At 38.3% G+C, this 17,019-nt stretch overlaps 1 protein-coding gene across 2 annotated transcripts in view; it reads right to left on the reverse strand.

Moving 5' to 3' along the window:
- The window catches only part of LOC126472242 (unconventional myosin IC), a 418,925-nt gene that overhangs the window by 85,310 nt on the left and 316,596 nt on the right, over window positions 1-17,019 (reverse strand). For both annotated transcript variants that reach the window (XM_050099923.1, XM_050099922.1), the window contains one exon: window positions 7,102-7,252. In XM_050099923.1, coding sequence (XP_049955880.1) covers window positions 7,102-7,227 — 126 coding nt within the window. In that variant the 5' untranslated portion in view covers window positions 7,228-7,252. The remainder of the gene's footprint in view (window positions 1-7,101; window positions 7,253-17,019) is intronic.

Below are 17,019 nucleotides of genomic sequence, written 5' to 3' on the forward strand. Positions count from 1 at the left end.
GTAAGACTGCATTGTAATTGTCAGCATCATACCTATCGCCTTTTTATGCAATGGTTTAACAATAGCATATTTCAGTCTGTCTGCAAAAATGCCCTGTTTCAGTGAGCTACTACGTAGGCAACTGAGAATCCTTCTGATGTGTTGGGAGAATGCCATCAATCTCATGAGAGCTTTTATTTTTGAGTGCATTTATTATTTTCCTAATTTCAGTAGGTGAGACGGGTTGAATATCAATTTTATCAAATTGCATTGGTATTGCCTCTTCCACATACAGCCTTGCATTTTCTAATGAACAGCTGGATCCTATTTTCTCTACAACACTTAAAAAATTATTATTAAAATATTTTTTACTTCTCACTTTGTGTCAACAAACTCTTCATTGAGTTTGAAAGAAATAATGTCTTTCTGTGCTCTTGGTTGCTCTTCCTGTGCATTTGGTTGCCCTGTTTCCATTTTAACCATATTCCAAATTGTTTTAATTTTATTATCAGAGGTGCTAACTCAGACCAATGCACATACAGTGCAGTAGTTTTTATAATGTTTGATTGCTTTTGGATCATTACTCCTTCTAGCTATAAGAGACACTTCCCATTTCCATTTAGAAGATATTTTTATCCCTTTAATTAGCCATGGCTTTTCAGATGGTTTCTTACAACAATGTTTCGTTGTTTTCAAATATACTCACAAAGGTATAAAATAGGTTAAATTTTGAATTATCGTTAGGTTCCCCATCTTGTGATACTTAAACATCTCTAGTACCTGCCTGTCTGAACTTCTCACAAAACTTAATTTCATTCCATATTGTCTCATTGGACATTGATCTTAGCCTAAAAAAGAGATACTCCCATGAGTTTCAATGCCCCTGCCCCCTAAAGATTTTGCTGTCATCCCAGCCAATTTATCCTTCCCTTTCCTATTGAGATGCAGGCCATTCCTTGTGAAGTCCCACCTACCAATACTTCCAGCAGGAACCAAACCTATGCCTGACAAAGTAGCCGGCCGAAGCAGCTGATCTAGCTCCACATTGACCCTCCTGACAGAGCCGTTCAATTGGGGTCAATCATATGAAGCAGGAACCAAGCCAACATCTTTATGGTTCGCTGCAGATGCTATTTTCACCAGGTCACATTAAATATTATAGGTCTGATCCCTTTCAATACTGTTTCCTGCTCCATCCACTACCACAACATGATTCTGCTTTGTAAAAGCCTTGCACAATGATCCTACATCCTTTGTTAGTTGGCTAAGACATGCACTGGACTTGGAAAACCTTGTGACCTGGTAACTGTCACCTAATTTTCCCTGCAACATCTGGCCCACACTTCTTCCATGGCTACTACCTAACAGAACTTTCGTCCTACTTTCTACTTTTTTTGAAACAGTTGCTTTTGTAGTGAAAGTCTGTGGAGTATTAACTACACTTATGTCTACCTAAGCCTCTTCCTTAGTTAACTGAGGTAGCAGGACAAATCTTTTGTTTGTGCCAATGATGAAATTGTCAAATACTGTTGTCTCTCTGTGGCCCCTATTCCTTGCTACCACTTCCCCCTGCCTTCACCCTTCTCCCCTCTTAAACTCACCAGTTCCTCCCTAACACTATCCAGTTCAGCCTGAAGTGCTCTAATCTTTCCTTCCTGTTCAGCTACTATCCCATCAATATACTTTGCAATACCATGGAAGAGACTATTTACTTCCTCAATTCTCATGTCTGATACTGTTCACCTGAACGGTCTATGGATGAATAAATAAATAAGTTTTCCTACAATTGATGTTGTCATTAAACAATGGAAAGTCCAGGTTGAAATATCAGCAATTACGAAAAGGGCAGATTGCTACTCACTGTAAAGATGACACAGTGAGTTTCTGACAGCACAAAAAAAAAAGAAAAGGAGAATAGACTCCGCAGTCTGCCCAGAGTGGCCATAGATGGTGCTCATGTGCGAGTGACGTGTGCCTGATTTTTTCATCTCTCATTTTATTTACTGGGTAGAAATATCCAATTTCTGAATTTAACTCTGATAATCAGAGCAAATAAAGGGCATTTAGTGTTTAATTCTTTGTCAACACTTTGACTACAAGTTTGACTGCATGAAAATGGGGAAGGAAACTGACTATGACTTTGTTTAAAGAATTGTCACCATATTCATTCCAGTCAGTGATTTAGAAAACTTAAATGACTATGGATGGAGAGAATTTTAATTCCAAATCTCTCAAATGTGGTAGACTCTGAAAATACCGTTTCAGTTGTAAGGTTTTCTTTATTATTATTATTTCTTTACTTTCTCAGACGTTAAGTCTGGTTAAAAATGGAAAGTGACGCGGACCTTGATCAAGCGTCATTTCCTTTTAATTGTATGGTATGTGTTATATTGCATTTAGGAACTTTCGGGTAATTGAACATGTATCAATAATTACAGATTTCTGTAGTTGTATATATAGGTTTGGATGTAGCTGTATTGCATTGATGTACTGGTGGATATTGTGTGGTATGACTCCTGTAGTTGATAGTATAATTGGTATGATGTCAACTTTATCCTGATGCCACATGTCCTTGACTTCCTCAGCCAGCTGGATGTATTTTTCAATTTTTTCTCCTATTTTCTTTTGTATATTTGTTGTATTGGGTATGGATATTTCGATTAGTTGTGTTAATTTCATCTTTTTATTGGTGAGTATGATGTCAGGTTTGTTATGTGGTGGTGTTTTATCTGTTATAATGGTTCTGTTCCAGTATAATTTGAATTCATCATTCTCCAGTACACTTTGTGGTGCATACTTGTATGTGGGAACGTGTTGTTTTATAAGTTTATGTTGTAAGGCAAGCTTTTGATGTATTATTTTTGCTACATTGTCATGTCTTCTGGTGTATTCTGTATTTGCTAGTATTGTACATCCGCTTGTGATGTGAGCTACTGTTTCTATTTGTTGTTTGCAAAGTCTGTATTTATCTGTTGTGGTATTGGGATCTTTAATAATATGCTTGCTGTAATATCTGGTGTTTATTGTTTAATCCTGTATTGCAATCATGAATCCTTCCATCTCACTGTATATATTGCCTTTTCTTAGCCATATGTTGGATGCATCTTGATCGATGTGTGGCTGTGTTAGATGATACAGGTGCTTGCCATGTAGTGCTTTCTTTTTCCAATTTACTTTCTTCGTATCTGTTGATGTTATGTGATCTAAAGGGTTGTAGAAGAGGTTATGAAATTGCAGTGGTGTAGCCGATGTATTTATATGAGTGATTGCTTTGTGTATTTTGCTGGTTTCTGCTCGATCTAGAAAGAATTTTCTTAAATTGTCTACCTGTCCATAATGTAGAAACAAAGATGATGTGACTTACCATACGAAAGCGCTGGCAGGTCGATAGAAACACAAACAGACACATACATAAACACAAAATTCAAGCTTTCACAACAAACTGTTGCCTCATCAGGAAAGAGGGAAGGAGAGGGAAAGACGAAAGGAAGTGGGTTTTAAGGGAGAGGGTAAGGAGTCATTCCAATCCCGGGAGCGGAAAGCCTTACCTTAGGGGGAAAAAAGGACAGGTATACACTCGCACACACACACACACACACATATATCCATCCCCACATCTACAGACACAAGCAGACATATTTAAAGACATTTAAATATGACATTTAAATATATCTGCTTGTGTCTGTATATGTGTGGATGGATATGTGTGTGTGTGCGCGAGTATATACCCGTCCATTTTTCCCCCTAAGGTATGTCTTTCTGCTCCCGGGATTGGAATGACTCCTCATCCTCTCCCTTAAAACCCACTTCCTTTCGTCTTTCCCTCTCCTTCCCTCTTGCCCGATGAGCCAACTGTTTGTTGCGAAAGCTTGAATTTTGTGTGTATGTGTGTGTATGTTTGTGTTTGTTTGTGTGTCTGTCGACCTGCCAGCACTTTCATTTGATAAGTCACATCATCTTTGTTTTTAGATATATTTTTCCTACGTGGAATGTTAAATAATTTAGTTAGATGTGAATGTGTTGAGGTGAATTTCTTTAGCCAGAAATTTGCTATTTTATCTTTTCCAGGGGCTTTCCAATTGTGAGTAGAATTAATTGCTTGGGTGACTTCATGTTGCAAAATTATCACTTCAGGCATTTGTGGTATCATCTTGTATGTGTCTGTTTCTGCTTGTATCCACCGTGCATGCCTGTTATGTTGTACCGGGTTTGACCATATGTTGCTCCAGAAGTGTTCCATGTCTATTATGTTTGGTGGATTGTCTATTTTAATGTGTGTGTTATCTATTGTCTGGTAAAATTTCTTTTGGTTTGTGTTGAATGTTTGGTTTTGTTTCCTTCTATTTTCACTTTTTTTGTATCTTCTAAGTCGTTTGGCCAATGCTTGTAATTTCTGATACTTTTCATCTAATTGCTCTATCGCTTCTTCTTGTGAGATTTTACCTAACCTTTTTCGTTTTTTTTCTGACATTTCATTTCTTATAAATTGTGTTAGCTGTCCGATGTCTTTTCTCAGTTTTTCTATTTTGATCTGTAGCCTGTGTTGCCATGCTGGTTTTGTGGGTTTCTTCTGTGTGTTGGTTTGTTCTGATCTCTGCCTAGTGTGTATATTTAGTGTAGTGAGTGCTCCTATATAAACCAGAAGTTGTAACTCTTCCATAGTTGTGTTTTCATTTATTTTGTTGTGTATGATTGTGTTGATAATTTTTATTGTTGTTTCGACTTGTGGGTTATTTGGCGATCTACGCAAGAATGGTCTAATGTCTGTATTTGTGTCTTTGTATTCAATATATGTCAGCTGAAATTTTTCTTCTATATCTAACATGTGTGTCATTTTGTGTTCTACTTGTGCTTGTTCTGGTGGCTGCCTTAAGATTTCGTTTTGCTCTGATTGTTTAATTGATGTGTGTTGTTCTTTGTTTGTTTGCTCTGGGATGTTTGAGTCCATTACTGTATTTTCTTCTTCTTCTTCTGATTGCACATTATTTTGTTCCAGTATTTGTTGTACTTCTTGTTTGATGTTTTCTAATTCTGACTGGGGTATCCTGTTATTTTTGATTATTACACGGATCTGATCAGCTAGTCGTTGTTCTGTTAAAAATTTTAATTCTGGGTATCTGGTAATAAATGTTGTGTATACTTGTGATCTGTATCCAGTTGTGTTGGTTCCTAGGTTTGTTGCTTGGTAATAACAGAACATGAGGTGTCGGTTAACTTCATCTGACCATCTCATCCTCTGTCTTTGTTTTCCTTCTAGGGTGGTTGCAGGAAGCATATCCTGCAAAACACCTCTATTTGGATTTGAATCATTTTCCAGTTGGCTAGCAGTGTCGTTACCATTGTGGGCGGGCATAGGGTTCAAGCGTCGTCCCCAACCATGACGGCGTTTGTCCGAGGCTTCTTTATTTCTGTCCTGAACCAACTAATCACACTAAAGAGGGGGGGGGGAGGGGGGTTAGCCCTATTAGTGGTTTGTTCTTTTCATCGCCTTTTACGACTGGCAGAACATACCAGAGGCCTATTCTTTTCCCGGGCCTCCACGGGGTATTATTATTATTATTATTATTATTATTATTATTATTATTATTATTATTTTTCAATGCTTAGATGATGACCAGTTTCGATCTATGCTGTAATGCTCAGTTGTGAATGTTTCTCCGGAAGTGTTATTTGCTCACTAGTGCGAGTTTATTAGGTTACCCAATGTGCCTCTTTGTTCTATGAGAGTTGACGACCTTCCATTCCGATAAATATGTATTTAAGTTCAATGAAAGTACACAAACACTCCAATGCCCTTCGTGTCATGTGTCATACTGTATCAAAAACAATGAATTTTTACCGTAATTTTATTCAGTGCTAGCTGGAAAAACAACAGCTGCAAAATATTATTGTTTGTACATTGTCAGTCAACAGCACAAGCATTACTGTTAACAATAACTCAAGTGACTTTCTGTGATGGTCATCATCAGATGCACTTGGTGGTGAGCAACAGCTTACTATTGTCATTACCTCAAATGATAGCCAGAAACAGCATACCCACACGAGTAGGTCAGTAATCAGCTTATTTTAGCTGTTGCAGTTGGGCATATTACCAAAGAAGTAGCATTCGCACATTCCGGCTAATACTCTACCATAAATGGCAGTATACTTTATGACCACCCCTATCACCCATCAAGCCAAGTGTCAGCTTGAACTGTGTGAAAAGCATTCAGGGTGATCTGAAATTATTCATTCAGATCAATACAGGAGGTAGAGAACATCAAAATACATATATTTAGTTATGGTACATATGGTCCCCGACAGCAATTTCTGATGTTAGGGACTATTTGCACAGAAGATAGTTTAGTATGTGAATTACAGCAGTGGCATTCACAGGAACTACTCAAATGCACGACCACTGGTCTGCATGCAATACGTCATCAGGTCATTGCTTGTCATGTCCGAAGATTCCTGGCATATCTGCAATGGTACCAACAGTGACAGCAATCCTAGCAACAAGGACTTATTCCATTTTCACAACTGTTTCATACCCAAGCTGCTTCATATGCTACCAGAGGATGAAATCGTCACACGTGAGGTCAGGTGACCTGGGTGGTCAGGTCATAGGATTACCTCAGCTGATACATCGGTTCCCAAAGGTGACTCTCTGATTATTGCTCACAGGAATGCTGGACTGGGACAGTGCTCCTTCATGCTGGAAGTACATCCTTTGACTAACATTCAGATATAGATACTTCTGCAGTTCTGGCAACACATGTTCCGTAAACAGAGTAGCTTTGAAAGTCAGTACACATTGCCAGTTGGCAACACTGACACATCTTCTTACATCAGCACCACTATTTCAGAGACAGTATGTTCCTTATTGAAATACATTCTTTTTGATGTTCTCTACCTCCTGTAAAAATTTGAACAAATAGTTTTGTGACACCCTGTATACAGAAACTTAAAGGAAACTGGCAGTTTGAGATCATTGTTATTTCACATGGCAAAATAAGTAGGGTTAAGAAAGACTGCTTTCTGCTATCTGTCAACTATCATGTTTGTTTACAGCCTCTATACTATAATTTCTCTAACTTCCTTGCAATTAATTTCCAATTATGAGATAAATATGATGCTGCTTACATATATAATGTCTTCTTTGAATCGCTTACGCAGATTTTCTACAAAAGCAGATTCATTCTGATAGTCCTCCAAAAGGACAAAGTCCTGTACTCCCACTCTGTCCCTCCTATGCAGATCGCGATCCATTGTCCTTCCTCTTGAGTTCTGCTCACTAGAAAGGAAAAGAAAGAAACATGATGAGTGAGTTTATTTGATATTTTTCACACAATACAAAGCTTGGACCATCCAAAACTTGTGCATATATATTTTTTAAAACTGAACTTATGCTACTTATCACAAATACAGGTTGTCCTCGGAGGAATGGTCAATATTCAGGGATATGACGGGAACAATCATTCAAAGAAAAAAGGCCAAGTAAAACACAGGCCTTGAAATGCATATCCTAAGAGCTATGAGCTCTACTTCACGACTGATAGTGTGAAAAAAATGTCTCCTACTGCAAGTTTCTTGCTCTCCATGATTTGGGAGAAAGTAGTATGGACCAAAACAAGAAATGAAAGTCCGATGAACATGGACTCGGAAAGTTCGTATCTTAACCCTCGCAAGACCAAAAATGCGTTTTGAAAATACTGTAATCTAGTCAGGTGCTTTGTATTTTAAAATTTTGAATAAAAAGTTATATTTTAATGAGGGTTGGGGTTGTTTTGGGGAAGGAGACCAGACAGCGAGGTCATTGGTCTCATCGGATTAGGGAAGGATGGGGAAGGAAGTCGGCCGTGCCCTTTCAGAGGAACTATCCCGGCATTTGCCTGGAGTGATTTAGGGAAATCACGGAAAACCTAAATCTGGATGGCCGGACGCGGGATTGAACCGTCGTCCTCCCGAATGTGAGTCCTGTGTCTAACCACTGCGCCACCTCGCTCGGTCTTTTAATGAGGTCTTCTAATAGATCCCATAAATGTTTTAAATTTTTCAGCTAAAACTTACACACCAACATCTCTCTAAAAAGTGTGTTGTGAGTAAAATCATCAATAACTAACTTTTTTTAAAGTTTGTGATGGTTACAGATAAACCAACCCCCCCCCCCCCCCCCCCAGGTATGTGTATGTGTTACTGGAAATGCTTTAGTACTTCTAACACTGTACTAAAAGATATTTTCAACTTTTTCAACCTACTTACATATCATTAAAGTGTGGATAGAAAATATTGTCCCCTCTCCCCTCCAGGTAATACACAGTATTGGAAATATGTTGGTATTATGAGGGTTAAGAGCTATGAGCACTTGTTCAGTAGAAGAGACATGTTTCACAGTAGTGGAGATTAAAAATTGCTCATAGCTCTTAAGGTATGCTAAAAATCAATAAAAACAGTCTTGATCACTGTGACAACAATACTTATACATATCTTGCTCTGTCTGCTGCCACCAGCAGCAATAATGTCACTGTAAGCCTGAAGATGGTCTGAGGAAAGGGGCGAAACCAGCTGCCAACAAATAAATTTAACATTTTATACCAATTGCTGTGCTCCTAACAAGAATGCTGTCTAAAATCTAAAGGTGTGCACTTTAGAGCCCAGGTGTGCTAGGCTTTTTGCAGCAAATGATGATTCCTGTCATATCCCTGAATTCTAACCATTCCTCCTGGGGCACCCCTTGTAAGGCATGTATAAGGAATCATGCTGTGTCATTAGTATAATGTTTTTAGCAACAGCTCACTTTCATAAATCCATTAACATCAAGCAAATGAATACAAACTCTGCCACTTAAATCACATAAAAAATTTCCAATTGAGATGCCTGGTTCAAAACTGTGCATTTGAGTACAGTACTGGAGCAAAAATTACTTGGGGGATGCACCAAGCAACCTACTTGAGGAAGCCTACACGAACATGTATGAGCAATAGTTTCAAGATCATCATCATTTAATCAAATGAAACTATATGGCTCCAGAGACTTTTTCCAGTCTCAAACATGTACGATGCACTATGTAGTTCGAGGTGATGAATGAAAATTTGTACAAGGCTGGGATTTGAACCCGGGTCTCCTGCTCACTAGGCAGATGTGCCAACCGATGTACCATTTTGGTATAGGGACTCTGCACAACTGCACGGACTACACTAGCACACCTCCCTCCTCAGCCCACTTGGTATTTCCCTTAAATTCTAACAGTGCAGAGGCTCTACAACGGCATTGGAATAGCACCTCAGAATTGAATGAAATGGGGGATCCCATCTGTAACCCAGGCAAAGGAGCTTCAATCAAATGAAACTAAATGGTGCCAGAGAGCCTTTAAAGTCTCGAACATCTGTGATGTAGATATTCATCATGATTGTTGTTACTGAATCGTATCAATAGAAGTCCTCTTTACAATGCTATGGTTAATACTAAGAAGATTAATCTGTATTAAACTGTTGATGAAAATCAGTTGCACAGAAAATGTGAAGTATAATCATCAAACCTAATTGCATTAGAATGTGGCCAAATTTGACATGTTGCCAGTAAGAAACACACAAGATTTTTCTGATAAAAATGAGAATAGGAAAGAAATATGAAAACAGGAGAGAAGAGTGATGAAAACAATGCCCCCATACTATTCTGCAATAAGTTAATAAAATTTATGAAATTTTTATATTCTGATATAAATGATGAATCAGACTAAATACAGTAAGTTCAATGAGATCTTTATAAAATCCTACAAAATAACAGACTTAATGTACAAAACAAATCTCAACGTCTTATGGAAAAAAATAGTCTTGTCTCTGTACGAAAATTTATATACTAGGAAATTTCCACATTCACTGTTACTGTAGTTTAACTTCACATGCCATGACAATGTGACTGCCACCTGAACAGTAAACTAAGTTTTAAGTGATTAACAAATATTTTTATGTAGTGATACATCATATGGCTTCATGTTGGCAAAGTCAGAAGAAAAATCCTGATGTTTGGAAATTATTTCTAAATATGACTTTCACTTCAGAGCCCACTACACGCCATAGTTTAGATTCCAATGAAACTGTAGATACCCCTATAACGCTGCATACAGTAGTGGAGAATCTCTCTTAGTGAAACTGTCTTCAGATTAATACTTTTGACTGCTTTTCATCCATACAGCATTAGCCCAAAAGGAAGCACACATAGTAATTACAAAGCTGTAGGTAGATAGCACTAAGTTCTTTTGGATTGGTGTGTGATAGCCTGTCGGCTGTGAGTCTGTACTTGATGATATACCAGGTACACTTGACAGGACAGTTACCTTGTGCAAAAATTATTTGTTGACAGTGAATAATAAAAGCAATGAACTCATCAATAATAAATAACTTCAAGGATCACTGAAGTCCAGGCAAATATCCAGCAGGAAGACCGCATCCTGATGTGACCATCCATACAATGTAAGAGAAAGCTGGCTTATTTGTAAAGGCAACTCATTTTCATTGTTTCATACTATAATTATGTTGCTCATACGCTCGTCGCAATCAATACTGATGGGTGTTAGTAAGAACACAAAATATTTCTAGGCTTAAATAAAGGAGATGCTTCCTAAAAAGTTTAATATGACTATCTGACAGACATCATCTTCAATACTTTACTTGTTGTATCCTGTATCCTCATCCTTTTAAGATGACATGATAAAAAAATGAAATGAGGCCCCCATGGCAAGGAATGTAGCTGATGGGAAGAGTATTCCATCATCTTTTCTAAGAGCCACTTAATGAAAATGAAACATTTTTAACATCAAGACATAAGTGAGCTAATGTCCAACACAACAATCATATTAGCCCAATTGTTTGAATAACATCAGAATAAAGTAGACAAAATATGGTAACTGTGAAGAGTTATACATTTTTAATGATTTAACTATTGCTGTAATGACAATCTAATGCAGAGAGGAGAATATTTCTGTTTAAAAGTGAATATGATGAGTCCCAAAACTTTTTTTCACAATGTCAAAATACACATGAACATCTTCGTTTCAGAATAAAATTGACAGACAACTAAGTGTTACGGACAGCCATTGAACAGATCCAGATTCCTTACAAAAACAAAAACCTTTCAATCTCTACTTCCAGACCCCCCCCCCCCCCCCAATCCCCCACCTTTGTCTCTGTTTAAACTTGTTAAGTTTTCGTTCTGCACAGATTCTTGAACACAATCTCAAATGTTTCCACCATGCACAAACAGAATTCTAAGCGGATAGATTTTGAGATAAAAGAAACATCCACTGCCCATGTCTCAGCAAATCTAAAGTCACTTATCTTTCAATTTTGGATTAAGGCGAAACAACTTTTATTTGGAAAGTGAAAATAAGGGCTTGTGGCAGCCATTTGTGTGGTGAAAGAGAACTCACTGGAAACCTGAATCAGAATTCCTGTAAGTAATGGGTGTCCAGGACGAATTAGAATTTTGTGCCATTTTGTCAAATGACAGTTGGCAACCGTGATTTTTTCATCTTATGTAATCTGTGATCCTTCCCATTAGTGGCCTGATAGCCTGTGTGTTATTTTCGTCATGGAGCAGATGACAACTCAGCAGTGTATCAAAGAGATAGAAATTTATTTCAAATACAGTGGAAGTCCCACAGCAACCATTTGTGAATTGCATGTGACACTCAGACATAATGCTGCTCCAACAGACTCATGAGTTTGGAAACTGATCCGGAAGTTTTGAGACCACGGGTTCTGTTTCAAACATTAAGAAGACAGGACAACCACATTATGTTGAAATGCAAAAAAAAACATTGCTGCCATGCATGACAGTGTGACAGAAAGTCAGATCACAATTGAATTTCTCCCCAAGCGCAGTGCATGAAATCCTTTCAAAAGATCTGAAAATGCATGCGTACAAGATTCAACTTACAAAATAGCTGAAGCCTGCAGATCGTGGAAAGAGACATTGGTTTGCTCAATGGGTCTTGACTTGACAAGCAGAGAATGAGAACTTCACAAAAAAGTAATTTCCTCAGTTGAGGTGCACTTCCACCTCATTGGGTATGTTAATAAGCAGAGTGGCAGAATTTGGGATAACGAAAATACGCAAGTTACTGAGGACGATGAGATGCATCCTCAACATATGAATGTGTGGTGTGGGTTCTGGGCAGGAGTGATCAGCCCATCCTTTTTTGAAAATGATGAGGGAGCTGCCGTTACTGTGAACAACAGTCTTTACCAAAATATGCTTTCTGATAACAATTTTTGGTTTCAACAAGAAGGTGCGACATGTCACAAATCCCGTGAAACAATTGCTCTGCTGAATGAAAAGTTTCCTCAAAAAATTCTCTCTTTCTGGGGCAATCAGGAATGACGTGCCAGATCATATGGTCTTACATCTTGTGACATTTTCTGTGTAAGGATTTGTGAAATAAAAAGTGTACGTGAACAAACCACCAACAATACACCAATTGAAGGATGAAATTAAAAGGGTAATTAATGCAATCTCACCAGATGTTTGTGAACGTATCATCGAGAACTTAAATGAATGCTTGCTTGTTGCCACGTGGCCTTGGGTTTTCATATGAAGGATAGAGTTTTTCACCCTTAAATGGGAGACGTTACTTAATGTGTTTGTAAAAAAACATTACATTTTCAATAAATTTAGTTCTACAGCACTTTAACATTCATTCCTAATTCCCGCACGCCCTCTATAAATGTATCACTGAATATGCAGCTTTGTCCCATTTTTCTGGTCTCTCAAGGGTGAGAAGTCGAACTAACACTGCAATTGCTCCAACACTATGAAATGGTTATAATTAGGAAACATCATTATTTAAGAAGGTTGTAATAATTCAGACTATTACTAACAAATGTGCAGCTTATACATTTATATTCTCAATAAATTGTCTGAAGTGAGGGGTAGGATGACCCACAGAACTGCATTTGGAAATGGATGCTTTACTACAGATTTGCATGAACACATTCCTGTTGCAACCCACCAAATCAGTGAAGTGCACAGCAGAGTCACTACATGGAGTACAAAAGACCTTTTGAGGATACTAATATGATGATACTCGTATTTCAATGATATGAAAGAGATACACAATCCACTTTCAGGGTTCAAAAAATTCTAACCCAATACATGAACAGCAGTTGAAAGTTCAGATGTATCATCCTATGAGTGTCTTGGCATTAATTCTAATCAAATGTGAACCATTCTGACGGATTTTTATGAGATACATAAATACTGATAAAAGGATGAGTTTCCTTTCAAAAGATACAACCCATCATTTGCCTTAAGAAATATAGAGAAATCATGGAAACCTAAATATGGATGACCAGACAGAGATTTAACTCCTGTGCTGCTGAAAGAAAGTCTAGAGTTTTACAACTGTGCCTCCTCACTTGGTGGTGATTTAGGGAAACTGCTTGTACTACAAAAGATTAAGTTTCTACGTTTCTCACCACAAATAATTTCTGCACATTAAAGATACTGATAATTTATCTTCTTTTGGGCACTGATCGGTGGTTCATTACATTAATCCAACACATTTTCACAACTTCATTATCACTAGGATGACATCCACTTACACCTTTCACCATGAGAACTACGGCAAGTGATACATGGTGTTTATGCCACTCTTGATAGAAGATGGAATAAGCTTCCGGGCAGCCTGACATTCAACCACTCGCAAAAAATAAAAATACCTATAATCAGTATACTTTTACCCCACAATTTCTTGCACTGGTCTCAAACATACTAACGTTCTTTACAGAAAAAAACCTTTTGACTGATCCCAGAATGAGATTTTCACTCTGCAGCGGAGTGTGCGCTGATATGAAACTTCCTGGCAGATTAAAACTGTGTGCCCGACCGAGACTCGAACTCGGGACCTTTGCCTTTCGCGGGCAAGTGCTCTACCATCTGAGCTACAAAAGCATGACTCACGCCCGGTACTCACAGCTTTACTTCTGCCAGTATCTCGTCTCCTACCTTCCAAACTTTACAGAAGCTCTCCTGCGAAGAGCTTCTGTAAAGTTTGGAAGGTAGGAGACGAGATACTGGCAGAAGTAAAGCTGTGAGTACCGGGCGTGAGTCATGCTTCGGTAGCTCAGATGGTAGAGCACTTGCCCGCGAAGAGCTTCTGTAAAGTTTGGAAGGTAGGAGACGAGATACTGGCAGAAGTAAAGCTGTGAGTACCGGGCGTGAGTCGTGCTTCGGTAGCTCAGATGGTAGAGCACTTGCCCGCGAAAGGCAAAGTTCCCGACTTTTGACTGATGTTAAAAATACCATGGCTCCATAAAAAAAAGATAATTCCCACTCTTTGGTGACTAATTATTTTATGAGCCCTTGTGTAATGCTGGTCTAGGTGAAACAAGACTACAGTTGTGAAGCAAAAGTTATGTGAAATGAAAAGGCGAGGTGATGTTTCACTGGCGTCATCAGGTTCTGAATGCAGTTGCTGTGGATATGCCAGGTCAGATTGTGCAGTGGTTGAGATATTGGACTGTATGTGTGAATATTGAGTTACAAATGCTAATCCAGCAGTCCCGTCTGGTTTACTTTTGGCACTAAGAGGGAGCGACAGAATGACTTCTGCTACAAGGTCGTGGTCGATTACTTTTTCTTGTGTTTGACAAGCATGGTGGTGGTGTTGTCTTAATGATCTAATGAGGTGGTTTATTTATTTATTCATTTTATGTTATTTATGTCCTGAAATCTATGACGTGCATATATTATACCCAAGATGTTGGACAAAGTTTCCTTAGTTCAAACACGGTTACACTGAATAGTATTTGCTAAGGTCACTTTTGTGATGTATGTAGAAGCATACTTTACAACACACAAAATTCTTTACATGGGCATTTCACATAATTTTCTTTTGCTAAATGGGATATGTTTAATATAATACAGTGCAATATAGTACATTTAATGCAATTTGGTTTTTTGCAGTCTCATTTTACACTACTTGTATGTACATATTTTCCAGGAGAGAGCTTCTTGGCATCAGATGTACAGTATATTTAAAAATTCAGTTTAGATACTGTGATACTGAGTAAAAACAGTTTTCTTTAAGATACAAAGTTACGGATTTTTTTAAAGATACTGGTATGTATTTTGTTTGGCCTTTAAGTGACTTGGCAGCCTATTAAACAACTCTGATCCTGAGTGATCTACAAGTTTCTTGTACATGGTGGTATAACTATGATTTCTGTGTAAGTCACTACTTGATCTTGTTTGGTATTCAGGTATAGATTTATTTTGAATACATATGTTTTCCTTTTTTAGCATGCTCTTTATTACATTCATAACAATCATAATGGGGAACTTATGCGAGCGTAATACACTGCTCTAACTGTTTCAGCACTTGTTTTCTATACAGTTCTCACTGCATAGGTCGTTTTGGATAGTTTAGAATTTAGGGATATGATGTGGGATTTACATTTATGATGCCTTGTAAGTTAACACCAAGAAATTTTGTTTCGGTGAAACTGTTAACTTTTTGGTTTCCCATAGATGTATTTGGTTTTAATGGATTTTATTTTGCTGTGTGCAGATGTGTATTGTGACTTTTTTCTTTTTTTTTTTTGAGAGTTTATTAGTAGCTTATTCCTCACAAACCACTCTAGAATCTTTTCATTTGTGACTTTCGCATTCAGACTAGGAGCTTTTTCATTTTCACCTTCAATCAGTACATTGGTGTCATCTGCAAACAGGACTGGTTCAGAGCGTCGAGCATGTTGAGGGAAGTCATTTATGAAAACAAAGAAGATGAAGGTACCTAAAATTGGTACACCATGGATTAATGAGAAAGGTTTTGAGTGATAGGCTTGGAGTTCGTTTTTGCCATATGTCTGATCTCTGTTATCTAAGAGGGATTTTCTAAGAAGGGTTTCAGCTACTTGTTTTTCAGGCCTCTTTCTTAGAAGAATTTCATGATATATTGGATCAAAGGCTTTGGTTGATCCCTAACCAGCCTCTCTTAGCGACCTATTCAAGAGGAGACTCCAAGTAGTAAGTTACATACACTACACAACCGGAATGGTGCACTGTCAGAAGAGTGTTATATGTTTTGGGTTTCCTCCAGACATATAAGGATAACAGTTGCATCATAGTGTGCGCTCGAAATGGCGCGGCAACTGGAGACTTAATCCAGAGAGACAGTACGAGACAGTACGATTCCTGTGGGAAAAACCTATAAATTGCATACAGATTCACTGTGAAATTATGGCAGTATATGGACCAGCCGTAGCGAAATGGTACCAAAAATCTGGCCAAGGTCTCACAAGCGTGGGTGATTCTGATCGGGTAGGAAGGCCATTGACCACAGACGACAATGTCCAAGCTATTGAGGAACTGATTCCCAGCAACTGCGGGCATTGCTCAGCAGATGCGCATCTCAGAAGGCAGTGACCATTCCATCGTGCGACATCGTCTGCAGTATAGGGAACTGTGCTCACGCTGGCTTCCGCGATCATCCTTATCTGCACACATAAGCGATGGGTTTATGGCGTCTCTGAACTTTTTTGAGCTTTACTCCAGGAAGACAATTATTTTCTATGCCGCATCATTACGGGCGATGAGACGTGGGTCAGTTATATCACACTTGCAACAAAGAGCATGTATGGAATGGATAGACATCTATTCACCTCCGCGGAAAAAATGCAAATTTGCACCGTCAGGAGAGAAGGCAGTGAACAGTCCCCGGATCTACGATATTTCCGAACCGGGACAAAAACTTTATAGTGGTGCCCCCCTCCTTCCCGTACGTATGAGATATGACGTCAAACATTTCGAAAAATTGTTTTTTCAAAAATATGTTAACTTTGTAGCGCACTTCTTTCTAAAGAGTTTGATATATAAAACATGTTCGCTCTGTGTAATTCAAACCTATAGTTTTTAATGGAAACCAACAAACCCACATTCAGAACTGTGGAAATTAAAATGTCCTGTGGTGCCTCTCCTGTTCCCAGGCGGCCGGTTTGACATCCTACCCGCCCTTAAAAATCTCACAACTAATACTAGGTGGGATTATTTGACACAGGGAGA

Source organism: Schistocerca serialis, chromosome 1 (genome assembly GCF_023864345.2).
Source record: "Schistocerca serialis cubense isolate TAMUIC-IGC-003099 chromosome 1, iqSchSeri2.2, whole genome shotgun sequence".
Taxonomy (NCBI): domain Eukaryota; kingdom Metazoa; phylum Arthropoda; class Insecta; order Orthoptera; family Acrididae; genus Schistocerca; species Schistocerca serialis.